This window comes from Lampris incognitus, chromosome 13, assembly GCF_029633865.1.
Source record: "Lampris incognitus isolate fLamInc1 chromosome 13, fLamInc1.hap2, whole genome shotgun sequence".
Taxonomy (NCBI): Eukaryota; Metazoa; Chordata; class Actinopteri; order Lampriformes; family Lampridae; genus Lampris; species Lampris incognitus.
In genome coordinates this window covers 44,691,878-44,712,126 of record NC_079223.1, presented here as the reverse complement: position 1 = coordinate 44,712,126, position 20,249 = coordinate 44,691,878, and the positions used below count along the sequence as shown (strand labels likewise).

General features: G+C 49.7%; 1 protein-coding gene across 1 annotated transcript in view; it reads left to right on the top strand.

The window, feature by feature from the left end:
* The first annotated feature begins 3,302 nt into the window (after positions 1–3,302).
* Positions 3,303–20,249, top strand: part of lrrc1 (leucine rich repeat containing 1) — a 39,999-nt gene continuing 23,052 nt past the window's right edge. Inside the window, exons 1-4 of the mRNA XM_056292429.1 lie at positions 3,303–4,040; positions 16,060–16,177; positions 17,579–17,657; positions 19,657–19,746. Coding sequence (XP_056148404.1) covers positions 3,882–4,040; positions 16,060–16,177; positions 17,579–17,657; positions 19,657–19,746 — 446 coding nt within the window. The 5' untranslated portion in view covers positions 3,303–3,881. The remainder of the gene's footprint in view (positions 4,041–16,059; positions 16,178–17,578; positions 17,658–19,656; positions 19,747–20,249) is intronic.

Below are 20,249 nucleotides of genomic sequence, written 5' to 3'. Positions count from 1 at the left end.
TGGTGCTTCCTGGGATGCTTTGTAAGCAGAGTCCATGTTTTTTTTTTTCCTTTTCAAACGAGCAGCAAGCGGTGCGACGTGACTGTTGACATTCCATAGGCTTTGCTGCCCTCTAGTGGACAGGGGGAGAATAGGAACCAGATAAAGGGTGTAGTTTGTCTTCGTTTATTCAAAGTTGCCCTGTACGTGTACAAAACTGTCACTCATCACATGTGAAATGTATTTCCAATGGTGAATTTCTGCTCATTTGTTAATATATCTGTTACAAGTTCTTTTAAGTGTTCTCGTCGTATACAGTGCTGCTTGTTTTAACTGTGTTCCGTGAAGGTGTCCTTGAGCAGCGCCCACAAATAAATTATTGTGTTATTATTTATTATTATTTTGCCTCCACTCCAGTCTCGCAATGTGTTTTCTTTCTCATTTAGTCTACATTTGAATTGTGATCTTTGTGAATACTGACACTATGTCAACAGTAATGTAACGGAAAGATGAGCTGGGATTTACAGAAAATTCTACATTTAAGCAAATCAGTTGGGATGATCGTCTATAATATTGACAAATGCCTATACAGTCGATCTGAACAAGGCATTTTGAAGGGTTTGCAATCACGCAAGTTCCATTTCTGCCTTTGGTTGTAGTCTGAAAAACAGTGCAAATGTATTTCTCAAGCCTAAAAATTTCCCCAATTTTCGTTAAAACTAAGCAATAAGAAAAACAGAAATCAGCCAGGTTGTCCCGAGAACGAAACCAGGTTTAGTAAAGATTGTTACGGGGGCCAGTGGAGTGCTGGTATGGTTTCTTATGGAAACAAAGCCGTCTTCCACTTTTCGAAGATATTTCTTGCTTTGGATGATTTATTTATGATTGAATGGTGATTTATTATTTTTCATGTGACTTTACTTTTTGAAAAAAGTTGATGACCGATGAATAAACGGTATAGGAAGGGACTGAGGGAGCACGAGTTGGGGTCATTACAGCACCACCTGTTGTTGCCCACAAACACTGCACCGCCCCTGGCTTGGTTCACGCCCATTTATTTCATTGATGGTGAAGAAAGGTCACTGAAAGGCATTGCCTTTGTGCACTGCCTGCTGGCACCTATGTCCTATCGGACTCGAACCTGTTTTTTTTTGGCACTTGTCTCTTGACTAGATCCTTTGCTTGTGTTGTATTAACTCTCAGATGTACGTCGCGTTGGATAAAAGCGTTTGCTAAATGAAATTGTAACATTGTAACAGTAATGCTTACATTTTAACACTAACATTGTAACAGCCACACTAAAATTTAACACTAACATTGTAACAGCCACACTAACGTTTTAACACTAACATTGCAACATTGTAACAGTAACACTAACGCTTTAACACAAACATTGTAACATTGTAACAGTAACACTAATATTGTAACATTGTAGCACTAGCACTGTAACATTGTAACATTGTAACAGCAACACTAATATTGTAACATTGTAGCACTAGCACTGTAACATTGTAACAGTAACACTAATATTGTAACATTGTAGCACTAGCACTGTAACACTAACATTGTAACAGTAACACTAATATTGTAACATTGTAGCACTAGCACTGTAACATTGTAACAGCAACACTAATATTGTAACATTGTAGCACTAGCACTGTAACATTGTAACAGTAACACTAATATTGTAACATTGTAGCACTAGCACTGTAACATTGTAACATTGTAACAGTAACACTAATATTGTAACATTGTAGCACTAGCACTGTAACATTGTAACAGTAACACTAATATTGTAACATTGTAGCACTAGCACTGTAACGTTGTAACATTGTAACAGTAACACTAATATTGTAACATTGTAGCACTAGCACTGTAACATTGTAACTAACATTGCAACACTGTAAATATACTGAGCTCAAGAAACTGAGACTGTCTCGTTGCTTTATTATCAATGTTTACAGGTATATTGGAATTATAGATGTTGGCATAATTTGCATCCAGTTTGCCCATTTAACGGTTCTCTCAAAGGATCTTAAGAGCATTTTCCATCCATAAGAGTGATACAGATGTAGATGGATCCGGATAGATAGGATAAAGCGGTAGGGCCAGAGGGGGAAGAGAGCAAGAACGACAAAGAGCTACATGAGAGGAAATGTGTATATATAGCGATATAAAAGACGGGTAAAATACATAGATAAATAAACATATAGATATGGGTAGATACAGATATATGGAAATCTATGTCTGTCTTTTCACAATATAAATATATTCAGTATACATGGATAAATCCTGGGTTTAAAAAACTAACTGGTAACTGGATATGTAATAACTTTATTTATATATCACTTTCCTAAAAGAATGTTACAAAGTGCTTTACAAAAAAACTGAAACCAGACAAGGCAAAAAATAAGAATACCAAAATAAGAGTAAAATATAAACACATCAAACGTCTGTAAAAGCTTTCATTAAAGGTATTTTGCATGTACACACCGGAAGGGCAGCACATTCAAGCATCTGCAGCCCAAAAAGTAAAACAAAAAACCCCCCAAAAAACCAAGCCAAGCCAAGTTTATTTGTAGAGCCCCAAAATCACAAGGTAGTCCCGAAGGGCTTTAAATCAGCACAATATACAACAATATACGACACCCTCTACCCCTGGACCCCAGACCAGAAGGAAGACGTACCCACATCCGGCTTCCCACCCGCAGACACGGCCAACTGTGTCTGTAGGGACGCCCGACCAAGCCGGAGGCAACGCGGGGATTCGAACCGGCGACCCCCGTGTCTCGGGCACCCTTGTCTTGCCTGTGCTTTACACTTTAGTAGTATCCTGCGTTTCCTTCTTGTTTCACGATTAAGTACTGTAGCGAATTGGGGGGGGGGGGGGGCAACGCAACCGCAGGAACTGCCGCGGCCGGGACGCGAACCCGTGTCGCCCGCACCGCAGGCGACATCGCTGACCGCTCGACCAAAGGGTCAGACCCGCGAGCCAGCGGCCAGCGTGTCTAGTTACCCATGCACGGTACAGTATATATCTGTGTATATAGTTAAAAGAGGGATGTGTGTTACGCGTATTTCGTCATTAAAAAAACCCCCAAACAAACAAAACTACAGCATATTCTACGCGGGCCCAGGTGGGCGGCTGGCCGGGCATGTGCCGGGGCGCATCCCGGTGTGAAGGGAGGAGTAGGAAGAGGAGGAGGAGGAGGAGGTGGTGGTGGTGGAACCCGGAGGGCGGAGCACCCTGGAACGATGACGTAGGATTGGAATGAGGGAGTGAATGTTCCGGGTCAGAAACCGGACCGAGAGGAAATTAACTCTGGGACGACGAGGAGGAGGAGGAGAAGGAGGAGGAGGGGGGGAGAGAGAAACAACGCAGAGAAAGAGATCCGAAACGTTGCCCCGTTTTCCACCGAGATGCCGCTGATCTTCGAGAGAAGGAGGACGAACGCCAAACGCTCCGCCGTCGACGGACTATAACTGAGAGGAAACAAGCGGAGGGAGGGGGAGGAGGAGGAGGAGGAGGGAGAGTAGAGGAGAGGGGAGGTGGGGGCAGAAAAACAAACCAAAACAGGTGCCTGCAAAGTAAGCAAAGTACGAGGAGGACGGAGTTATCTGTCGCCTGGTCGCCACCGAGCGGGCGGTGCGTTTTACTCACGCTCCCGGGGGAGTTTTTTGGGGGAGGAGGGAGGGGGGGAGGCTTCGATCGCCCCGAAAGAAACAAGAGAAGAAACGGCTTTTTAATTTGACTCCCTATTGGCCCTTTTCCCCGAATCTGTTGCGTCCTTCCCTTTGTTTTACTTACTCCCGTTGTTGATACAAGGTTGCTCTTTTGTTTTTTTTTTGGGAGCGCTTCTTTTGTGTGCCATCGTCTCCCCCCCCCCTCCCCGCCCCCCGCGATGTTCCACTGTATCCCCCTGTGGCGGTGCAACCGTCACGTCGAAACGATCGATAAGCGCCACTGCTCCCTGCTGTATGTGCCCGACGAGGTTTACCGCTACGCCCGCAGTCTGGAGGAGCTGCTGCTGGACGCCAACCAGCTCCGCGACCTGCCCAAGGTAAGAGGACGCGTGTCACGCGCGCGCGCTACACGACCCCGCAGGTTCGAGCGCCATGTTTGTCTCCCCCCCCCCCTCGAGGACTTCCGCTGATCCTGATCCGCGGGAGCCGAGCGGGGGACGCGTAGGGGCGACCCGGTGGTCCGCCGCAGCCCGGTGTGTCTACTTTACTACACTTTGTGGGGGGAGGGGAGGGGAGAGGGGGTGGGGTTTGGGTGGTGTTGGATGTGCAGGTCTCTGAGCCGGCAGGCCAGCACACCCTGCTGCGGCAGGTGAAGTACACGCAGGTGCTGCTGGGAGAACTCTGATTTGCAGTGTCGTTTCCAACCCCCCCTCCCCCTCCCCCCAAAACCCCTCCAGTACTGTGAAGTGTAACACATCCTGGTATGAAGAGGCCACGTTAGGGCAGAAGACTTAGATAAGTGGTAGCGAATCTGCATTAAAGACCCAGGAACCCTTTGACCTGTGACCTCTGTTTAGGTACCGATATGGAAAACGTCGTTACAATCGCAGGGATCAGTCATGGGGGATTTCGCTTCCGTATGTAAAGACGCCATATTTAGGGGTACGTTAGGGGTTCGTCACATTGGACTGTTTGGTAAGGTAAAGTACCACAGCCGGTGCAGACTGGTGGACAGGGAGAACTCTAGAGAACTCTAGATTTCAGTGTCATTTCCACCCCCCCCCCAGTCCTTCCCTTTCTATTGTGTGATTTAAAGTGTACTGGGAAATCACATGGCTGCTGCCCATCATACTGGGGTTTCTTGGTACAAGGAGGCCACGTTTGGGCAGAAGACTTCAATAAGTATTTGTGAATCTGCATTGAAAGACCCAGGACCCTTTGACCTCTGTTGAGGTAACGATATGGAACGTATTATTTCAATCACAGGGATCAAACATAGGGAATTTTACACAATATTCACTGAGCCTACACAAAGTGACACAACGTTGTGTCACTTTGTGTAGGCTCACTTATTCAATTACTGTAATAATAATAATAACAAATATATAATAAGTTATATAATTAGTAGCATTATAATTACATTTTTGGAGTCAATTAATTGGCACAAAATGTATGCATAAAATTCCTCAACACAGCATGGAAAGTGGGGACATATTGATATTCGTCGCCCTGTCCGCTCACATGTGTAAAAATGTAAATATTTAGGTGTACGCCAGAGGGTCATCACATAGAGCTGTTGGGTAAAGTATAATAATCTCACTAAAACTATTTCAGACTTCCTTTTTAGCTAATAAATCCTCGTTATCTTCCAATGTGGACGGCAAAATTGTGTATCGCAATATGGCAATTTCGTCCCGACACATTTCCACCGAAGGACGAGCAAGCGATAACGAGTTAGCGATAATTGATCATGTCCGTGCAGCCGTACCTCGGACCGGCGGGAGGTCCGGCGCTGCTGTGTTGACAGTGGCCGGGTGACCGTCCTGTGGCCTTGCAGTATATCTATATTTACTGGTTTTGAGAAAGCTGTCACTTCAGATCCAGCGGCTGTCAATCTTCACGCTTAGAAAAGTGCGCAGGGAACTGTTGCTGTCTGAGGATCCCCCAACCCAAGCAACACGTCCGTGTCCCTAACAAGAAGGGGTGGGGGTAGAGGGTGGAATAGAGGAAAGGACTGCACAATGGATGAGAAATATTCACTTAACAAATCTGAAGTCGAGGTGGGCGATGGTTATAGGATTACAGCGGCGATGCAAGGGGCCGTTTCCGGTGTCACGTCACACAGTTGTGAGCAAGCAGAGCCTCCAGTAGTATTCATTCATCTATAAATGGGAGGAAAATAGCCGTTGGATGTGGTGGGGCTCATCTCTGAAGTGACTGTGTGACTGCCTACTGTGTCCATTCAAGAAAGGCTTATGTTAATGGAGACTGATTGGGGAAAAGGAGACGCCATTATGTCTTCTGTCCACAGTAGATGTCTCTCTGCTCCTTGATAAATCAATGGCTCGATTGAAATTCAGGTCCGCGTAGCTTTTTGGCCATTGCGAGGCCATCGGAGGAGGGGGGGGGGGTGTTAGATCCGCGGTTCTTTCAAGAAATTAACAACGCTGTCATAGTCCGGGCCTATGAGAGTTATTAATTAGCAACGCTGGTGTGTTGAAAAGGTTGTGACAACCAGCAGTGCGGTCTTGCAATGCAACGTGACAATGCCCACTCTCATTTCATAGATATTCGAAGTATGTTTGGAGGAGAGGAGATTCTTGTCGTGCCGGCTAGGGGGGGGGGGGGGGAGAAAACCACTGGTCAATGTGCTCCATGGTATGTAACTAATGCCATCTCTGCTTGCTGAGTGAACCCAAGAAACGTCCTGTTGGATAAACCTTTGAATCGCTGCAGCCCCAGTGCTCATTGTATGGCCTCATCACATTTGCCTCCAAGGTGGCTTGCCGAGCAAACAAACTTGCCCCTTACATCACCGCCGTATCAGGGTTTTAACAAGGCCCCACATTCCGCCACATTACACAGGTCAAACCTTTTAACTGCTTTGGTAGATTTGCAAGGGGGTCTGCGCCGGATCAGCGAGGGACGACCGAGCACCGATTTCGCGCTCAGGATTCGTTGCGTCGCTCACGGTCGGTACATTCGCTGAAAACCCCACTTTCGTTCGGCCTCGTAGTCGGCGGCCCCGTTGAGTCGCGTAAACTGGAAACACGAGCTCGGGTAACGTGGGAAAGTTTAATGATGGCCAGCCCTAGTTTCCCTCATCGGCGTCTCTTTGTTTGTGTTGTGCATTGTGCTTTTGCATTAGTTATGCGAGGGCGGTGGCCCAAATCTGCACAGAGTACACCGTTCCTCTCTGTTCATTAAAAGGCTCCCTTAAGCAGCGGGTCCTCGTGCCAAATAGCCTTGTTTCTAATCAGAAGGACCCACATGCTTTTGCTTTTTTTCTTCCCTGAAGCGCACTAACAGGGGTCGGACCGGCTGGGAAGGGGCGAAGGCATTCACGGCCGGCCTGCTGCTGCGACGTATAGCCGCGGTCGCCTGTTAAAAATTAATGTTTTCCACGGACCCAGACTCTTATGCAAGTGCAAGGCATGGAATTGGTGACTATGTGAAAGGCCTTGTAATTTAAGACGACCGTCCATTGCCAAAGGAGAAACGGGCCGGTTTTAAAAAAAAAGATGGCACATATAGTATTTGAAACCCCAGTTTGAGTTTCGCATCAGTCTCGTCTGGGGAGATTTTCCTGGTTTGGAGTTGTGTCAAAAAAATAAATAAATCCGATAGCCCGGTTGAGGGAACCGCAGAAAGGATCGTAGTACAAAGGACTCGCACTGTTAGGCCACAGCCCCCTTGTAGGCTGAAGCCCAGTGTGCATCCCGGCATACAAGAAGAAGGCTAGAAGTGTTTCGACTAGATTTGACTTGTTAAGAGATCACTTTCCAGCTTGCACACTGATTAGGCAAATCGGCAGTGAACTCTCTAGAGAGATTGCCCCGGGGAGTTACCGCTCCCACCCCCACCCCCCACAACCCCATCTCTCAAATAGCAAACGTGTAAAAAAGTAAGTTTGTTAAGCGAGGTGGTAGAGTGGAGTGTTTCTGAGCTCATATTTCCCTGTTTGTAGTTGTGTGTAGAGCACAATTTCACATTTGAAGCAGGTGAAGCTTTTAGGCGCCAACAAGGGGGGAACTGTTTCGCGGGCTCTGATAGACTGAGAATGTGGGGAAAAAGAAGCGAGAAGCGTCCCACACTAATGCCGTATCGCTCTTTGGGACCCCGTTATTGAGTAGTTGCAGGCTGTGTCATTAGGCTGTGTAATGAGTAGCCTAAACGAACTGTGGGTGGACGAAGTTTCCAGAAGTCTTATCAATCAGTCCAGTAATTTCACCTCTGCACCAAACATTCAGAGGTCGGGGCAGATTTTGCCGTCAGGCCTCGTATGATTTTGGATGTTTGGGGTGGTATGATGTGGTTTTAAGCATTTAGCACTTGATTATTTGCTAAATTTTTTTTTTAATCAAATTTTGAAAAGTGTAGCCACCCTATTTTACACGGGGGTCCACAGAATATCGCCAGTTGTGCATGCCGGGCGAAGAGATCCAACGTTGTTCTCGTGGCTCGTGTCCGTCTCGCAGACAATGAAGGCCTATTTTTTTTATTTCTTCTTTGACCAAAAAGCCTTATGAACCACGCAGCAAGCTGCACCCTGCAACAGCCATTTTTAACTTTTAAAAAAAAAATTTCTTAGGGCTTGTTTTTCTCCGAAGCTGATATTATCGGTTTCGCTTCTTGCTCTTAGTTTAGTGTCCTGTTCGACGAGTTCAGCGCCGGTCTTGCGCTGCGTGAAAAGGAAGTAGACGCTGTTCACTTATTGAACTAGAATAGATCTGCAGGTCCATTTAATTCTGCACACAGGCTCCTGTTCAGTCCTTGGCGAGAGTGAAAAGGTACATATTGACTTGGGATTTGCCGCCTCCCGTAGTTAGGCGGGTTGTTTTGCCGGACGGGAATGATGGCTTGGGGGGAGGTGGTGACGGCAACAAGGGGAACAGGTTTGCCGTCGGCGTGCTGAAGGCAGATCATCAAAAGCTGGCTGTAAAATGAACAGGAGGCCGCAACACGTCGGCGTAGGGACCGCACAAAGGGGACTCCTGTTTCTGCTTCCTGATCTTCCTTTCATATTCTGAATCAGAAGATCCCACACGTGATGCAACATGTTTCATCCGCATCCCCTCGGCAGAAAGGAGGCCGGGGAGGCGTAAATGGAGCCGCCTCTGTCTCGTTGTTGAACCAACGGTTGTGAATCTGTTTCCCAAATGTGCCCAACTACCTCTTTTCTTTTTTTTTTTTAATTCGGTTCCGGGCATCGGTGCCCTTGCTGTGTGATAAAGGAGGGGCATATCTGTGAGAACTTATCTTTATGAGCGTTGTAAACATGGGGTGTTATGCAACCAGGAACACAATCCTCCTAAGACATTTTAGAGTGCAGCTTAGAGTTTAGACCTGCTCCCTTTACAGAGAATGGAGGACTGACATGTTTAGGATAGTATCTGCACCTTTGGTGGTAATTTGGAGCTCAGTTGTCATTTGTTGTGTCGTAATTGTTTGTGCAGCAAGTAAATTAAACGGTGGTGGCTGGTGCTAAACCTTTTATTTTGGGGGGGGGGCAAGTTACCTTGGCGCAGCCCACCTGACAGCTGCTTTAATGTGCACACAGTCACAGAGTTATTAAGGACAATGCAGCCTACAGATTTGATCAGGGGTCGTAGACGGTGGATGATTGACAGTCGAGACGAGGCGTGGTGGTGGGTGTGAACATGATTGACAGCCACGAGAATTGTCCAATCACGTTAGATGAAAAAAAAAAACAGTAAAACAATACCGATTCGCTGTTGATAAAAGTGGGAGTGTCTGGGGCCCCTGGAAAATCTGAAGAAACCGGTCCGACAGCAGCCTCAGGTCACCTGCTCGCCACAAGTTTGAGGGCTTACATAAGGTATCGTCTGGCCGGCGCCCCCTCACCCAGGAAGTATATGTATTCAGACAGAAATCAACCAAACACCATTTGAACCAATATTTAATGGCTGCTGACAGACTGACAACACTTTTATTTCCTCATTATTTGCATTATACAACTAAACTATATTCAACATGTTTAAGAAGGGTGGCGTGGTGGTTAGCGCAGTCGCCTCACAGCAAGAAGGTCCTGGGTTCGAGCCCCGGGGTAGTCCAACCTTGGGGGTCGTCCCGGGTCGTCCTCTGTGTGGAGTTTGCATGTTCTCCCCGTGTCTGCGTGGGTTTCCTCCGGGGGCTCCGGTTTCCCCCCACAGTCCAAAGACCTGTAGGTCAGGTGAACCGGCCCTACTAAACTGTCCCTAGGTGTGAATATGTGTGATGGCCTGGCGGCCTGTCCAGGGTGTCTCCCCGCCTGCCGCCCAATGACTGCCGGGACAGGCTCCGGCATCCCCGCGACCCTGAGAGCAGGATAAGCGGTTCGGATAATGGATGGATGTTTAAGTAGATTTTCATCTCTTGATGTTTGAAGGGGGCGGCACCCCAGCGCCCTGTGCTGGCCAGCCGCCACTGAAATTAAGTTAATTAAAGTGGCTATTAGGGATTTTAATTTGGAACACTTTTTATAATATTTGGTCATTCTATTTCGACGTCCCAACAGTAATCAAGTAAGTAGATTTACAGAGAACAACATCCGGACTCTGAGGCCGCCCTAGACACTGTAAACAGAGTGGGGACATTGTGACTCTACCCGCCGCTGCTTATCAGCCAGTCGGGGGAAATCTTTGCAAGTCAGTGTCTCCATTGGTCCCTCCTTGCTACCAATCAGCTCGCGCATTCGTAAGGCTCTTGGGCAGAAGTGAGGGGAGGGGTGGGGGTGGGGGTGGGGTGGATTCTTTTGGAGGATGTTTTCCAAATACAGCTAGCTCTCGCGAACTTCGACCCAGGATCGCTTACGCTGGCTTGAGGCTGTAAAAGCTTAGACAGCCTTGCACGCTTTGTGTCACGATGGCCGATTGCAGCGTTGTGTTGACTTTAGACTGTCTGGCGACCTTGAGAACAGCGACCGGTGTTTATGTCTCATCGCGGTCTTGGATTATACTTTCTAAACTACCTTATTAAACGTATTTAATACAGACAAATAAAGCATTTTCAGTGAATTGGCGGTTGTTAAAAATGTTATTGGTGTGCCAAGAAATCGGCACAAGTAGAACCCTTCCTATTAAAACCTTGTCCCCGTGTTACCTCCGGCTGGGTCGGGCGTCCCTACAGACGCAATTGGTCGTGTCTGCGGGTGGGAAGCCGGATGTGGGTTATGTGTCCTGGTCACTGCACTAGCGCCTCCTCTGGTCGGTCCGGGCGCCTGTTCAGGGGGGGAGTGGGAACTGGGGGGAATAGCATGATCCTCCCATGCACTACGTCCCCCAGGTGAAACTCCTCACTGTCAGGTGAAAAGAAGCGGTTGGCGACTCCATGTGTACCGGAGGAGAGGTGTGGTAGTCTGCAGCCCTCTGGGATCGGCAGAGGGGGTGGAGCAGCAACCGGGACAGAAGTGTAGGGTAATTGGCCGGATACAGTTGGGGAGAAAAATGGGGGAAAAAAGCCCCAAAAAAACCAAAACAACTTTGGAGTCCCGACTCCACAGAGCTGTAATTTTTAACTAAGGCCTGAATTGGCCTGCAGAACATCTGCCAACCTTCAACTAGAACATCCACCCACCTGCCTTCCACAAAGCGTCTGCCCATCACCATTCCCCATCATCAGTCACAGACTGAAATGAAACTTATTGCCCAAAACAATGGCAGAAATTCATTTTTTTACATGTTTTACATCAAAATAACATCACCTCAACTTCCTCTAAAACAGTTTTCGTGATTGCTTCAGCAAGTCCAGGTGGGCAGTCGAGCAACATTCCAACTCATGAAATCTTTTGCACTATCCAATCAAATCCCGAGTGATCGAATCACATCACTCCCTATGCTTTGTTTCCCCCCCACCCTTTTCTCCCCAATTGAACCTGGCCAATCACCCCGCTCTCTGAGCCGTCCCGGTCACTGCTCCACCCCCTCTGCCGATCTGGGGAGGGCTGCAGACTACCACGTCTCCTCTGACACATGTGGAGTCGCCAGACGCTTCTTTTCACCTGACAGTGAGGAGTTTCGCCAGGGGGACGTAGCGCATGGGAGGATCACGCTATTCCCCGCCGAACAGGTGCCCCAACTGACCAGAGGAGGCGCTAGTACAGCGACCAGGACACATACCCACATCCGGCTTCCCAACCCGCAGGCAACGGAATAGATAACTATGCTACCTGGACGCCCCACTCCCTATGTTTTGTAGTATCCGGTTTTACTTGGAAGTACGTCACCTTACAGAAGCAAGATATGCACTGAATGCTGTGTCATCATACATTTACATGTCCCCTCTTCCCAAGGCCCCTCTTCCCGTGGCCCCTCTTCCCGTGGCCCCTCTTCGTGGTCTGACAGGATGCAGAATGCTAAGCTAACTGCTAGCCCATGCAGACCGATGGTCCCGACAGTCCTCCTGGCTGGTGTTTGTTCTCTGGACAGTGGAATTGTTGGACTGTGTTGCACTGAGTGGACAGTGCTGTTAACCGTTTGTGTGTTTCTGTGTTTTTTTGTTCTGTCTGTTTTTGTATGTTTTTGGTGGCGTTGTTTTTGTCTTTTGTGTCACAGTTCTGTGAGCCGAGGGGTAGGAATTTCCTTTCTTTCGTGTACACAAGCACACGAAAGAAATGACAACAAATTGTTCCCGATTCCTGAATTCCCTCCGGGATTGCGAGCAATAATGCTGCTCTGCAGCATTATAGTACCCACAAGAATGGCCTGATGCCAAAAAAACGCACCCACTCACACACGTACGTTTTCCAGTTTCGTTAGATAAATGCTTCAAAGCCACAATTCCTGGTTGGGGTCCAGGCCGTGTCTTCTCCAGAAAGCCGACAAGGGAAACACAGAAGTGAATTGTTAGCTACACCTGCCATTAGCCAGTCCTTTTGTTGAAACCAAGTAACACAACGTACAACTTTGTCGTTTGTCCTGTTGTGTTATCTAAACGTCGTCTGAACGACTTGTCCCCCAGTCTCTTCATTTCCAGTTTTTACTCCCAAAACATGGAAGAAAACGGACGGTAAAGTAAATAATCCATCGCACTCATGCTAACGCTCATTCTTACACAGCTAGCGCCCCGCTGTGCGTACCGTCACCCCGTACGTCCGCTGTCATTGGTCGAAAGTCAGCGGCCCGAGGGCTGAACGAATTTAGCCCGAATGAGCAGCAAACCAAGGGGGCGTGTCCCAGCACCTGTCACTCACTCACTACAATGGAAGCTGATGCTGCTGTCTTTTGGGCTTTAAAAAATAAGCCCATTTAGACATATCCTGTGTTTGTCTTGTCTGTTTGGTGCTGTGGCTGCTCTAGGTTCCACCAAAATGTAAGGCGGTCTGTTCTAAGGTCTAACAATAATTTTCTCATCTTTCAGGTACAAGATAGGGAGGGCTTAGCCCTGCTAGGCCATTTATACCAGCCGTCCCTGCTAGTTTCATACTACTGGTAAGAACTCGTGATATATGAATGACGTATCTGTGACACAATAATGTGTCAGCTTTTAAAACTGGTTCTGTTAAAATGTGCCAAGCCTTCTTTTGTGTGAAGTGAGGCCGGCAAAGTGGGAAGTGACTCTGAACCGACAGCACCCTTACTTCCTGCACCAGTTACCTTTATGCCACCTCAACTCCACTCAACCAAACGCAGCACAGCATTGTACTTGGCCAATTACCCCGCTCTTCCGAGCCGCCCCGGTCGCTGCTCCACCCCCCTCTGCCGATCCGGGGAGGGCTGCAGACTACCACATGCCTCCTCCAACGCATGTGGGGTCGCCAGCCGCTTCTTTTCACCTGACAGTGAGGAGTTTCGCCAGGGGGACATAGCACGTGGGAGGATCATGCTACCCCCAGTTCTACCTCCCCCCCCAAACATGCGCTCCGGCTGACCAGAGGAGGCGCTAGTTAGTGCAGCAACCAGGACACACACCCACATCCGGCTTCCCACCCACAGACACGGCCAGTTGTGTCTGTAGGGACGCCCGACCAAGCCGGCAGTAAGACAGGGATTCGAACCGGAGATCCCTGTGCTGGTAGGCAACGGAGTAGACCGCCACGCCACCCAGACGCCCCCCCCTCACCCCCCCCAGCACAACATTTTATCCAGCAGTAAATATAGAACAGCTTTTATTCAGTTACTTCTACATCTGAGAAACTTTATCATGCACCTCAGAAATGTTACGAACATCGTGTTCTCTCTGGAGGATCACCACGCGTTGTCGAGGTGTGAGCGTCTGTTGTGTATTTGGCAGTGGAGCTACAACAGAACACTGCAGTTGTGCTGTTGTTCATTACAATTTGCTTCTCAACAGCCGCATAATAAGCGTCTAACACATTTTTGCATTAATTAGTGTTTGGGGGTTGGCAGTGAGTATGGCCACCTGTTGCCTAAAGCGTATTTCATAGGTTTCAGCAGTCCGAGGTGAAACCGCAGGTGACAAACGAAAACTTCCCCGAGCGCACACATCGTGCTGTCTGGCTGAACGCCGCAATTATGTGTTTTAAAGGCGATAATGTATTTCTGAGTTCAGCGTAAATGCAGGGTAAGACAGGAGGCCCACAGGGAGGTAAGAGTTGGTTGTGCTGTGCTCAGTGGCACGCTGGCTAACACGGTTCAGTTCACCTCCGGCTATTCCGTTGCCTACCGACACGGGGATCGCCGGTTCGAATCCCCGTGTTACCTCCGGCTGGGTCGGGCTCCCCACCTACAGACAGTGTCTGTAGGTGGGGAGCCGGATGTGGGTGTGTGTCCTGGTCACCGCACTACCGCCTCCTCTGGTCGGTCGGAGGCACCTGTTCAAGGGGGGGGGGAGGGGGAACTGGGGGGGGGGATAGCGTGATCCTCCCCGGCGCTACGCCCCGCTGGGGAAACTCCTCACTGTCAGGTGAAGAGAAGCGGCTGGTGACTCCACATGTATGGGAGGAGGCATGTGGTAGTCTGCAGCCCTCCCCGGATCGGCAGAGGGGGTGGAGCAGCGACCGGGAAGGCTCGGAAGAGAGGGGTAATTGGCCGGATACAACTAGGGAGAAAAAGGGGGGGGGACAATCCCCCAAAAAAGAAAACAAAAATCCCAGTTCAGTTCAATGTAAGCTAGCAGTCGATGCCCGTCATTTACCTTTGTGATCTCAGCAGCCATCATGAACATCAGTCCTCCCTTTACCAACTTCATAATTCCAATAACCTCATTTTATTCACTCTGAGCGCTGCGTCCTCCGCCCAGCTGTAGCGTAAACATTATTGTCACTGCAAAATAAGTGCTTCTAACCGCATTCCTGGAGACTGTCTTTTTTGTTTTTACTTGCCAACACCCATGGACGCCGGGGTAATTGCAGGGATGTCTGAGCAGCCCAGATCTCTTGAGGATCTGGGCTGCTCTCTCTCTCTCTCTGCGACGAAACCAAGCCGATCGTTTCGTATCGGCACCTTCCCCGCCGCCAAACAAGAGAAGAAGAGCGACTCCAGGAGAGTTTGTGATTTGGCTGTGGTGGACTCACTATCGTCCCGGGCAGAAGCTGTCCCGAGGGACGTGTTTGGTGGGGGGTTTTTTTTGCATGTGAATTTTCAGAATTGTAACTTTGAAGAATAAAAAAGGTCACAAGAGTCTTTGTGTATACCCGTAAACGCTGAGAGAGCAACCTAAACCCCAAACCCAGACATAAAGCTGATTACCTTATCCAGTAAACGTACACCTGAGCGATGTTTACCCGGCTGCTTTTTCACCGTTGTAGGTTCATCATGCGGACATGTTTTTGAGGGCGGTGGAATGGGGTTTTGGGGCAGTGGGCTTTATATATGGTTAGCGCGGTCGCCTCACAGCAAGAAGGTCCTGGGTTCGAGCCCCGGGGTAGTCCAACCTTGGGGGTCGTCCCGGGTCGTCTGTGTGGAGTTTGCATGTTCCCCCCGTGTCTGCGTGGGTTTCCTCCGGGGGCTCCGGTTTCCTCCCTCAGTCCAAAGACATGTAGGTCAGGTGGATCGGCCCTACTGAATTGTCCCTAGGTGGGTGGGGGGGGGGCTGTGATGGCCTGGCGGCCTGTCCAGGGTGTCCCCCCGCCTGCCGCCCAGTGACTGCTGGGATAGGCTCCAGCATCCCCGCAACCCTGAGAGCAGGATAAGCGGTTCAGATGGTGGATGGATGGGCTTTATATATTGTTTTGTGATGTATTTCAGATTTACACAGAACCCTGATATTTTCAGATAACAAGTAAAAAGACGATACGCAGGTTTTGTTTTACCATGTGACCCACGCGATGTTTCCGGGCGGACGTTCAAGTTTCCCCTTCTCACTTTTCCATTATTTGAATGAAAACGATCTGTTTTAGGACGTGACGTTGTTAACTGGAAGCATTGGCAGCGTGGTTCCACTTTTCCCCCAACGTTTTCTCACTCTCCCCTCCCCCCTCCCCCTCTTGCCTTTCAGCCTTTCTTCCAGCTGGTAAAACTGAGGAAACTGGGCCTGAGTGACAATGAGATCCAGAGGCTCCCGGCAGAAATCGCCAACTTCATGCAGCTGGTGGAGCTGGACGTCTCTCGAAACGGTGAGAAAAGCGCCGCACGGCCGGGAACGCACGACGGCAACCGGCGCCGGCCTCCGCTCTTATGTCAATGTAACGATGACGATGATGATGACGACTGTTTTTAGTGTCGTTATTATTGGGCGATTGACGCGCAAAAATGTGCAGAAACGCAGGAGAAAACCAGCGTGAGATGTGCTCGTAATATATATATTGCGTATACTTCTTGGCGGCACAGTGGTTAGCGCGGTCGCCTCACAGCAGGAAGGTCCTGGGTTCGAGCCCCGGGGTAGTCCAACCTTGGGGGTCGTCCTCTGTGTGGAGTTTGCATGTTCTCCCCGTGTCTGCGTGGGTTTCCTCCCACAGTCCAAAGACATGTAGGTCAGGTGACTCGGCCGTACTACATTGTCCCTATGTGTGTGTGTGTGGGCCCTGTGTGATGGCTGGCGGCCTGTCCAGGGCGTCTCCCCGCCCGCCGCCCAGTGACTGCTGGGATAGGCTCCAGCATCCCCGTGACCCTGAGAGCAGGATGAGCGGTTGGGATGATGGATGGATGGATGGATGGATGGACGGACGGACGGACGGACGGACGGACGGACGGACGGACGGATGGATGGATGGATGGATGGATGGATGGATGAATGTATATTTCCTATGAAACGGTCCGATTCAGCTGTGGACGCGTTCCCAAGAAAAGGAATTCCTGAAATAAGGAACAATAACACCAGCGTAGACCAGATCTCGGCCTCCTCCCTGGCCCCGACCCCTTCTTTCTTTTTTTTTTTAAAAAATATTCCTGTATTTAATGTACACCGTCATTACAGCTAACACGTCAAGCTGAAATAAAGGGGGGGGGTTTCCCCCCCCATTTTTAAATTTCCGTTTGCTGAATTATCTATAAACCACATGGGTACGGCTGGAGAAAAAATGTGTGAATTTGCTCGTATAAGTTGTTGAAATTGGAATAAAAACCACGTTCAAATACAGAAGAGAAAAAGGAAATTCCTCTCCCAGGGCCACGTGGACCTCAGTCTGGGGTACTTGACCAGGTTTAACCCCGCTGCATAGCCGGCATGCCATACTAGACGGCGTGATGGTGTCGGACATGGTCCACACAGGGCCGAGGCGCCTCTCCCCGTCCGTTGGGGTTGAATTTACGACGCCCCGACGCCCCGAGCCAGAAATAACCGAGTCCCGTGCAGAAGTGCAGAAATCTTTAATCCGCGCTGACGGTTTAACAATGACGTCTCCGAGGATTAAAGATCTGCCCGGATTTGTCATCTCGGCGTCCGGGCCCGTATTATTATTTATACGCTGTAGATCTTTTGGCTCTCGGCCCGCTTGGTGTCCCGACACGTGTTAGCTACCGCAGGACCCGGGTGGTGTAAATAAGATGTCCCGGTATGTGTCTCCTGTCCTCTGCAGACATCATGGAGATCCCAGAGAGCATCTCGTACTGCAAAGCTCTTCAAGTGGCAGACTTCAGCGGAAACCCGTTAACAAGGTACCCATGCAAACGTGGCGCTGCTTTTTTGTTTTATTTATTCGGTGTTTGTGGCACGTCGGAGCCTCGTGAATAGATCCTGGTTTTCCTTTCCTCACCTGCAGAAACCGGCGGTTTGTTCCTGGTTTTCCCTGGCTAGACGTGGTGTTTATCGACGGTTTTCCCCGTGAGCCTCTTTGTTTTGTCCCTGCGTGGCCAGTTTAGACGCCAGGAGTCTGAAAATAAACCCGCTCTTTCCGGAAGGTCAGGTGAAGCGATGGCGGCGGCTCATTTCGTTCACGGTCTTCTGGCCGGAGCGTCGTCTAATTTGCACCTCGGCGGGGGGCGGGGGGGGGGGGGGACCACCAGGCCACGTTCCCGAATATGAGAGGAAACGGATAAATGTGCTCTCACGGAGAAGGAATTTTAACACTTACACTTTCACCTGGGGGGTCCGGGTGGCGTAGCGGTTTGTTCCGTTGCCTGCCAGCACGGGGGTCGCCGGTTCGAATCCCCGTGTTACCTCCGGCTTGGTCGGGCGTCCCTACAGACACAATTGGCCGTGTCTGGGTGGGAAGCCAAATGTGGGTATGTGTCCTGGTCGCTGCACTAGCGCCTCCTCTGGTCGGTCGAACAGCGTGATCCTCCCACTTGCTACGTCCCCCTGGTGAAACTCCTCACTGTCAGGTGAAAAGAAGCGGCTGGCGACTCCACATGTATGGGAGGAGCCATGTGGTAGTCTGCAGCCCTCCCCGGATCGGCGGAGGGGGGTGGAGCGGCGACGGGGACGGCTCGGAAGAGTGGGGTAATTGGCCAAGTACAACTGAGGAGAAAAAGGGGGAAACCCTCCCCCCCCCCCAAAAAACCCAAAACATGTACCTGGTGCTGAGAGAAGTGGCCGCGGCGCTCTCAGGAGTAGCGTATTTTCCAGTTTCCCAGCAGGTCTCCTTATCAGCTCCGCAGCACAGCTGTTTACACAGCTGTCCGGACGAGAGACGCTATCGTTCGCTTGTCGCTGTGGGAAAGAAATGATAGGAAAGGTTGCCGACATTCAAATGGGCATCATCCCTCCTCACTTGCGTGTCCGGGTTACTTTGGGAAAGACTCTTCCACGTGGACGAAGACGCCGCGTGACGATGGCGATGAACTCGTTTGAGCGGAAACGCGCGGGACTACCGTTTCCTGTTGTGTGGCGTGCAGACTTGAGAACATATCATGCTATCTATATATCGGCTAGAGAGGCTGGCGGGGGTCACACACATGGGCGACCACTTATGTAACGACACCGGATACCTGGTCTTCCCGATGGCCTTCTAAATCCAAAACCCCCTCTGAACTCAACGCTCCGTGAGTCGCTGTAACCACGTACAGGGTTTCATGTTTTGTTGTTTTGTGCTCGGTGATTGTTTTCAGCTTTCTCTTCGCTTTCTGTAGCGGAGCGGCGGGTGTTGTTACCCGACCATGTTTATGTACCTTGACGTAGCAAGAAACCTTTAAGAAAAAGTTGAGGGGTGTCCGGGTAGCGTGGCCGTCTATTCCGTTGCCTACCAACACGGGGATCGCTGGTTCGAATCCCCGTGTTACCTCCGGCTTGGTCGGGCGTCCCTACAGAGACAGTTGGCCGTGTCTGCAGGTACTTGGAAGCCGGATGTGGGTATGTGTCCTGGTCGCTGCACTAGCGCCTCCTCTGGTCGGTCGGGGCGCCTGTTTGGGGGGGGGGTTGGGGGGAGAATAGCGTGATCCTCCTACGCGCCACATCCCTCTGGCGAAACCCCTCAGTGTCGGGTGAAAAGAAGAGGCTGGCGACTCCTCATGTACCGGAGGGGACATGTGGTAGTCTGCAGCACCTCCCCGGATCGGCAGGCGGGGTGGAGCAGAGACCTGGACGGCTCGGAAGAGAGGGGTAATTGGCCAAGTACAATTGGGGAGGAAAAGCGGGGGGGGGGATTGATGAGTGACATCGATGAAAAGATTTGGAAGGAATGCGTCCCAGCTCTAATCTGGTTTCCTATTTTTCCAGGTTACCCGAGAGTTTTCCAGAGCTGCGGAATTTGACCTGCCTTTCAATCAACGATATTTCCCTGCAGGTCCTTCCAGACAATATCGGAAAGTAAGTGCTGCCGCTAAATTGATCCTAACTGCCGAGACGTCCATGCATAATGTAGACCGATAACACTTATCCGAAAAGCAGGGCATGCCTCTTATTCCAACTCAATCCAAGACTACGAGCAGTTCATTTGGACCAGAGACATTAACCATGTTACGGCCCCCTAAACGTTAAACCTAACAAATTGTGAAACGAATGTACACTGAGATAAGAAAAGTTTCAGCAATCAAAACAAAATGAAATGAAATCGCGAGCCAAGAAGGGAAGCATGAAGGCCCTTTTATTATGATGCAAGCGGTGACAGAGCGTTTCTGAACGTCGGCCAACATGCCTGCGGTAATCTTCCCCGGCTAAACAGAAAACAAGTGAGAGAGAGTGGTTGCAATATGCAGTTGTTTTTTTTTAAACTGGGGTCTTCAGTGTGACTCCTGTCATGCTGTCACACCCAGGCGGTTGTCAATGCATATGATTATAACCAATTGTGTTGTGTCTTTTATTATCGAAAA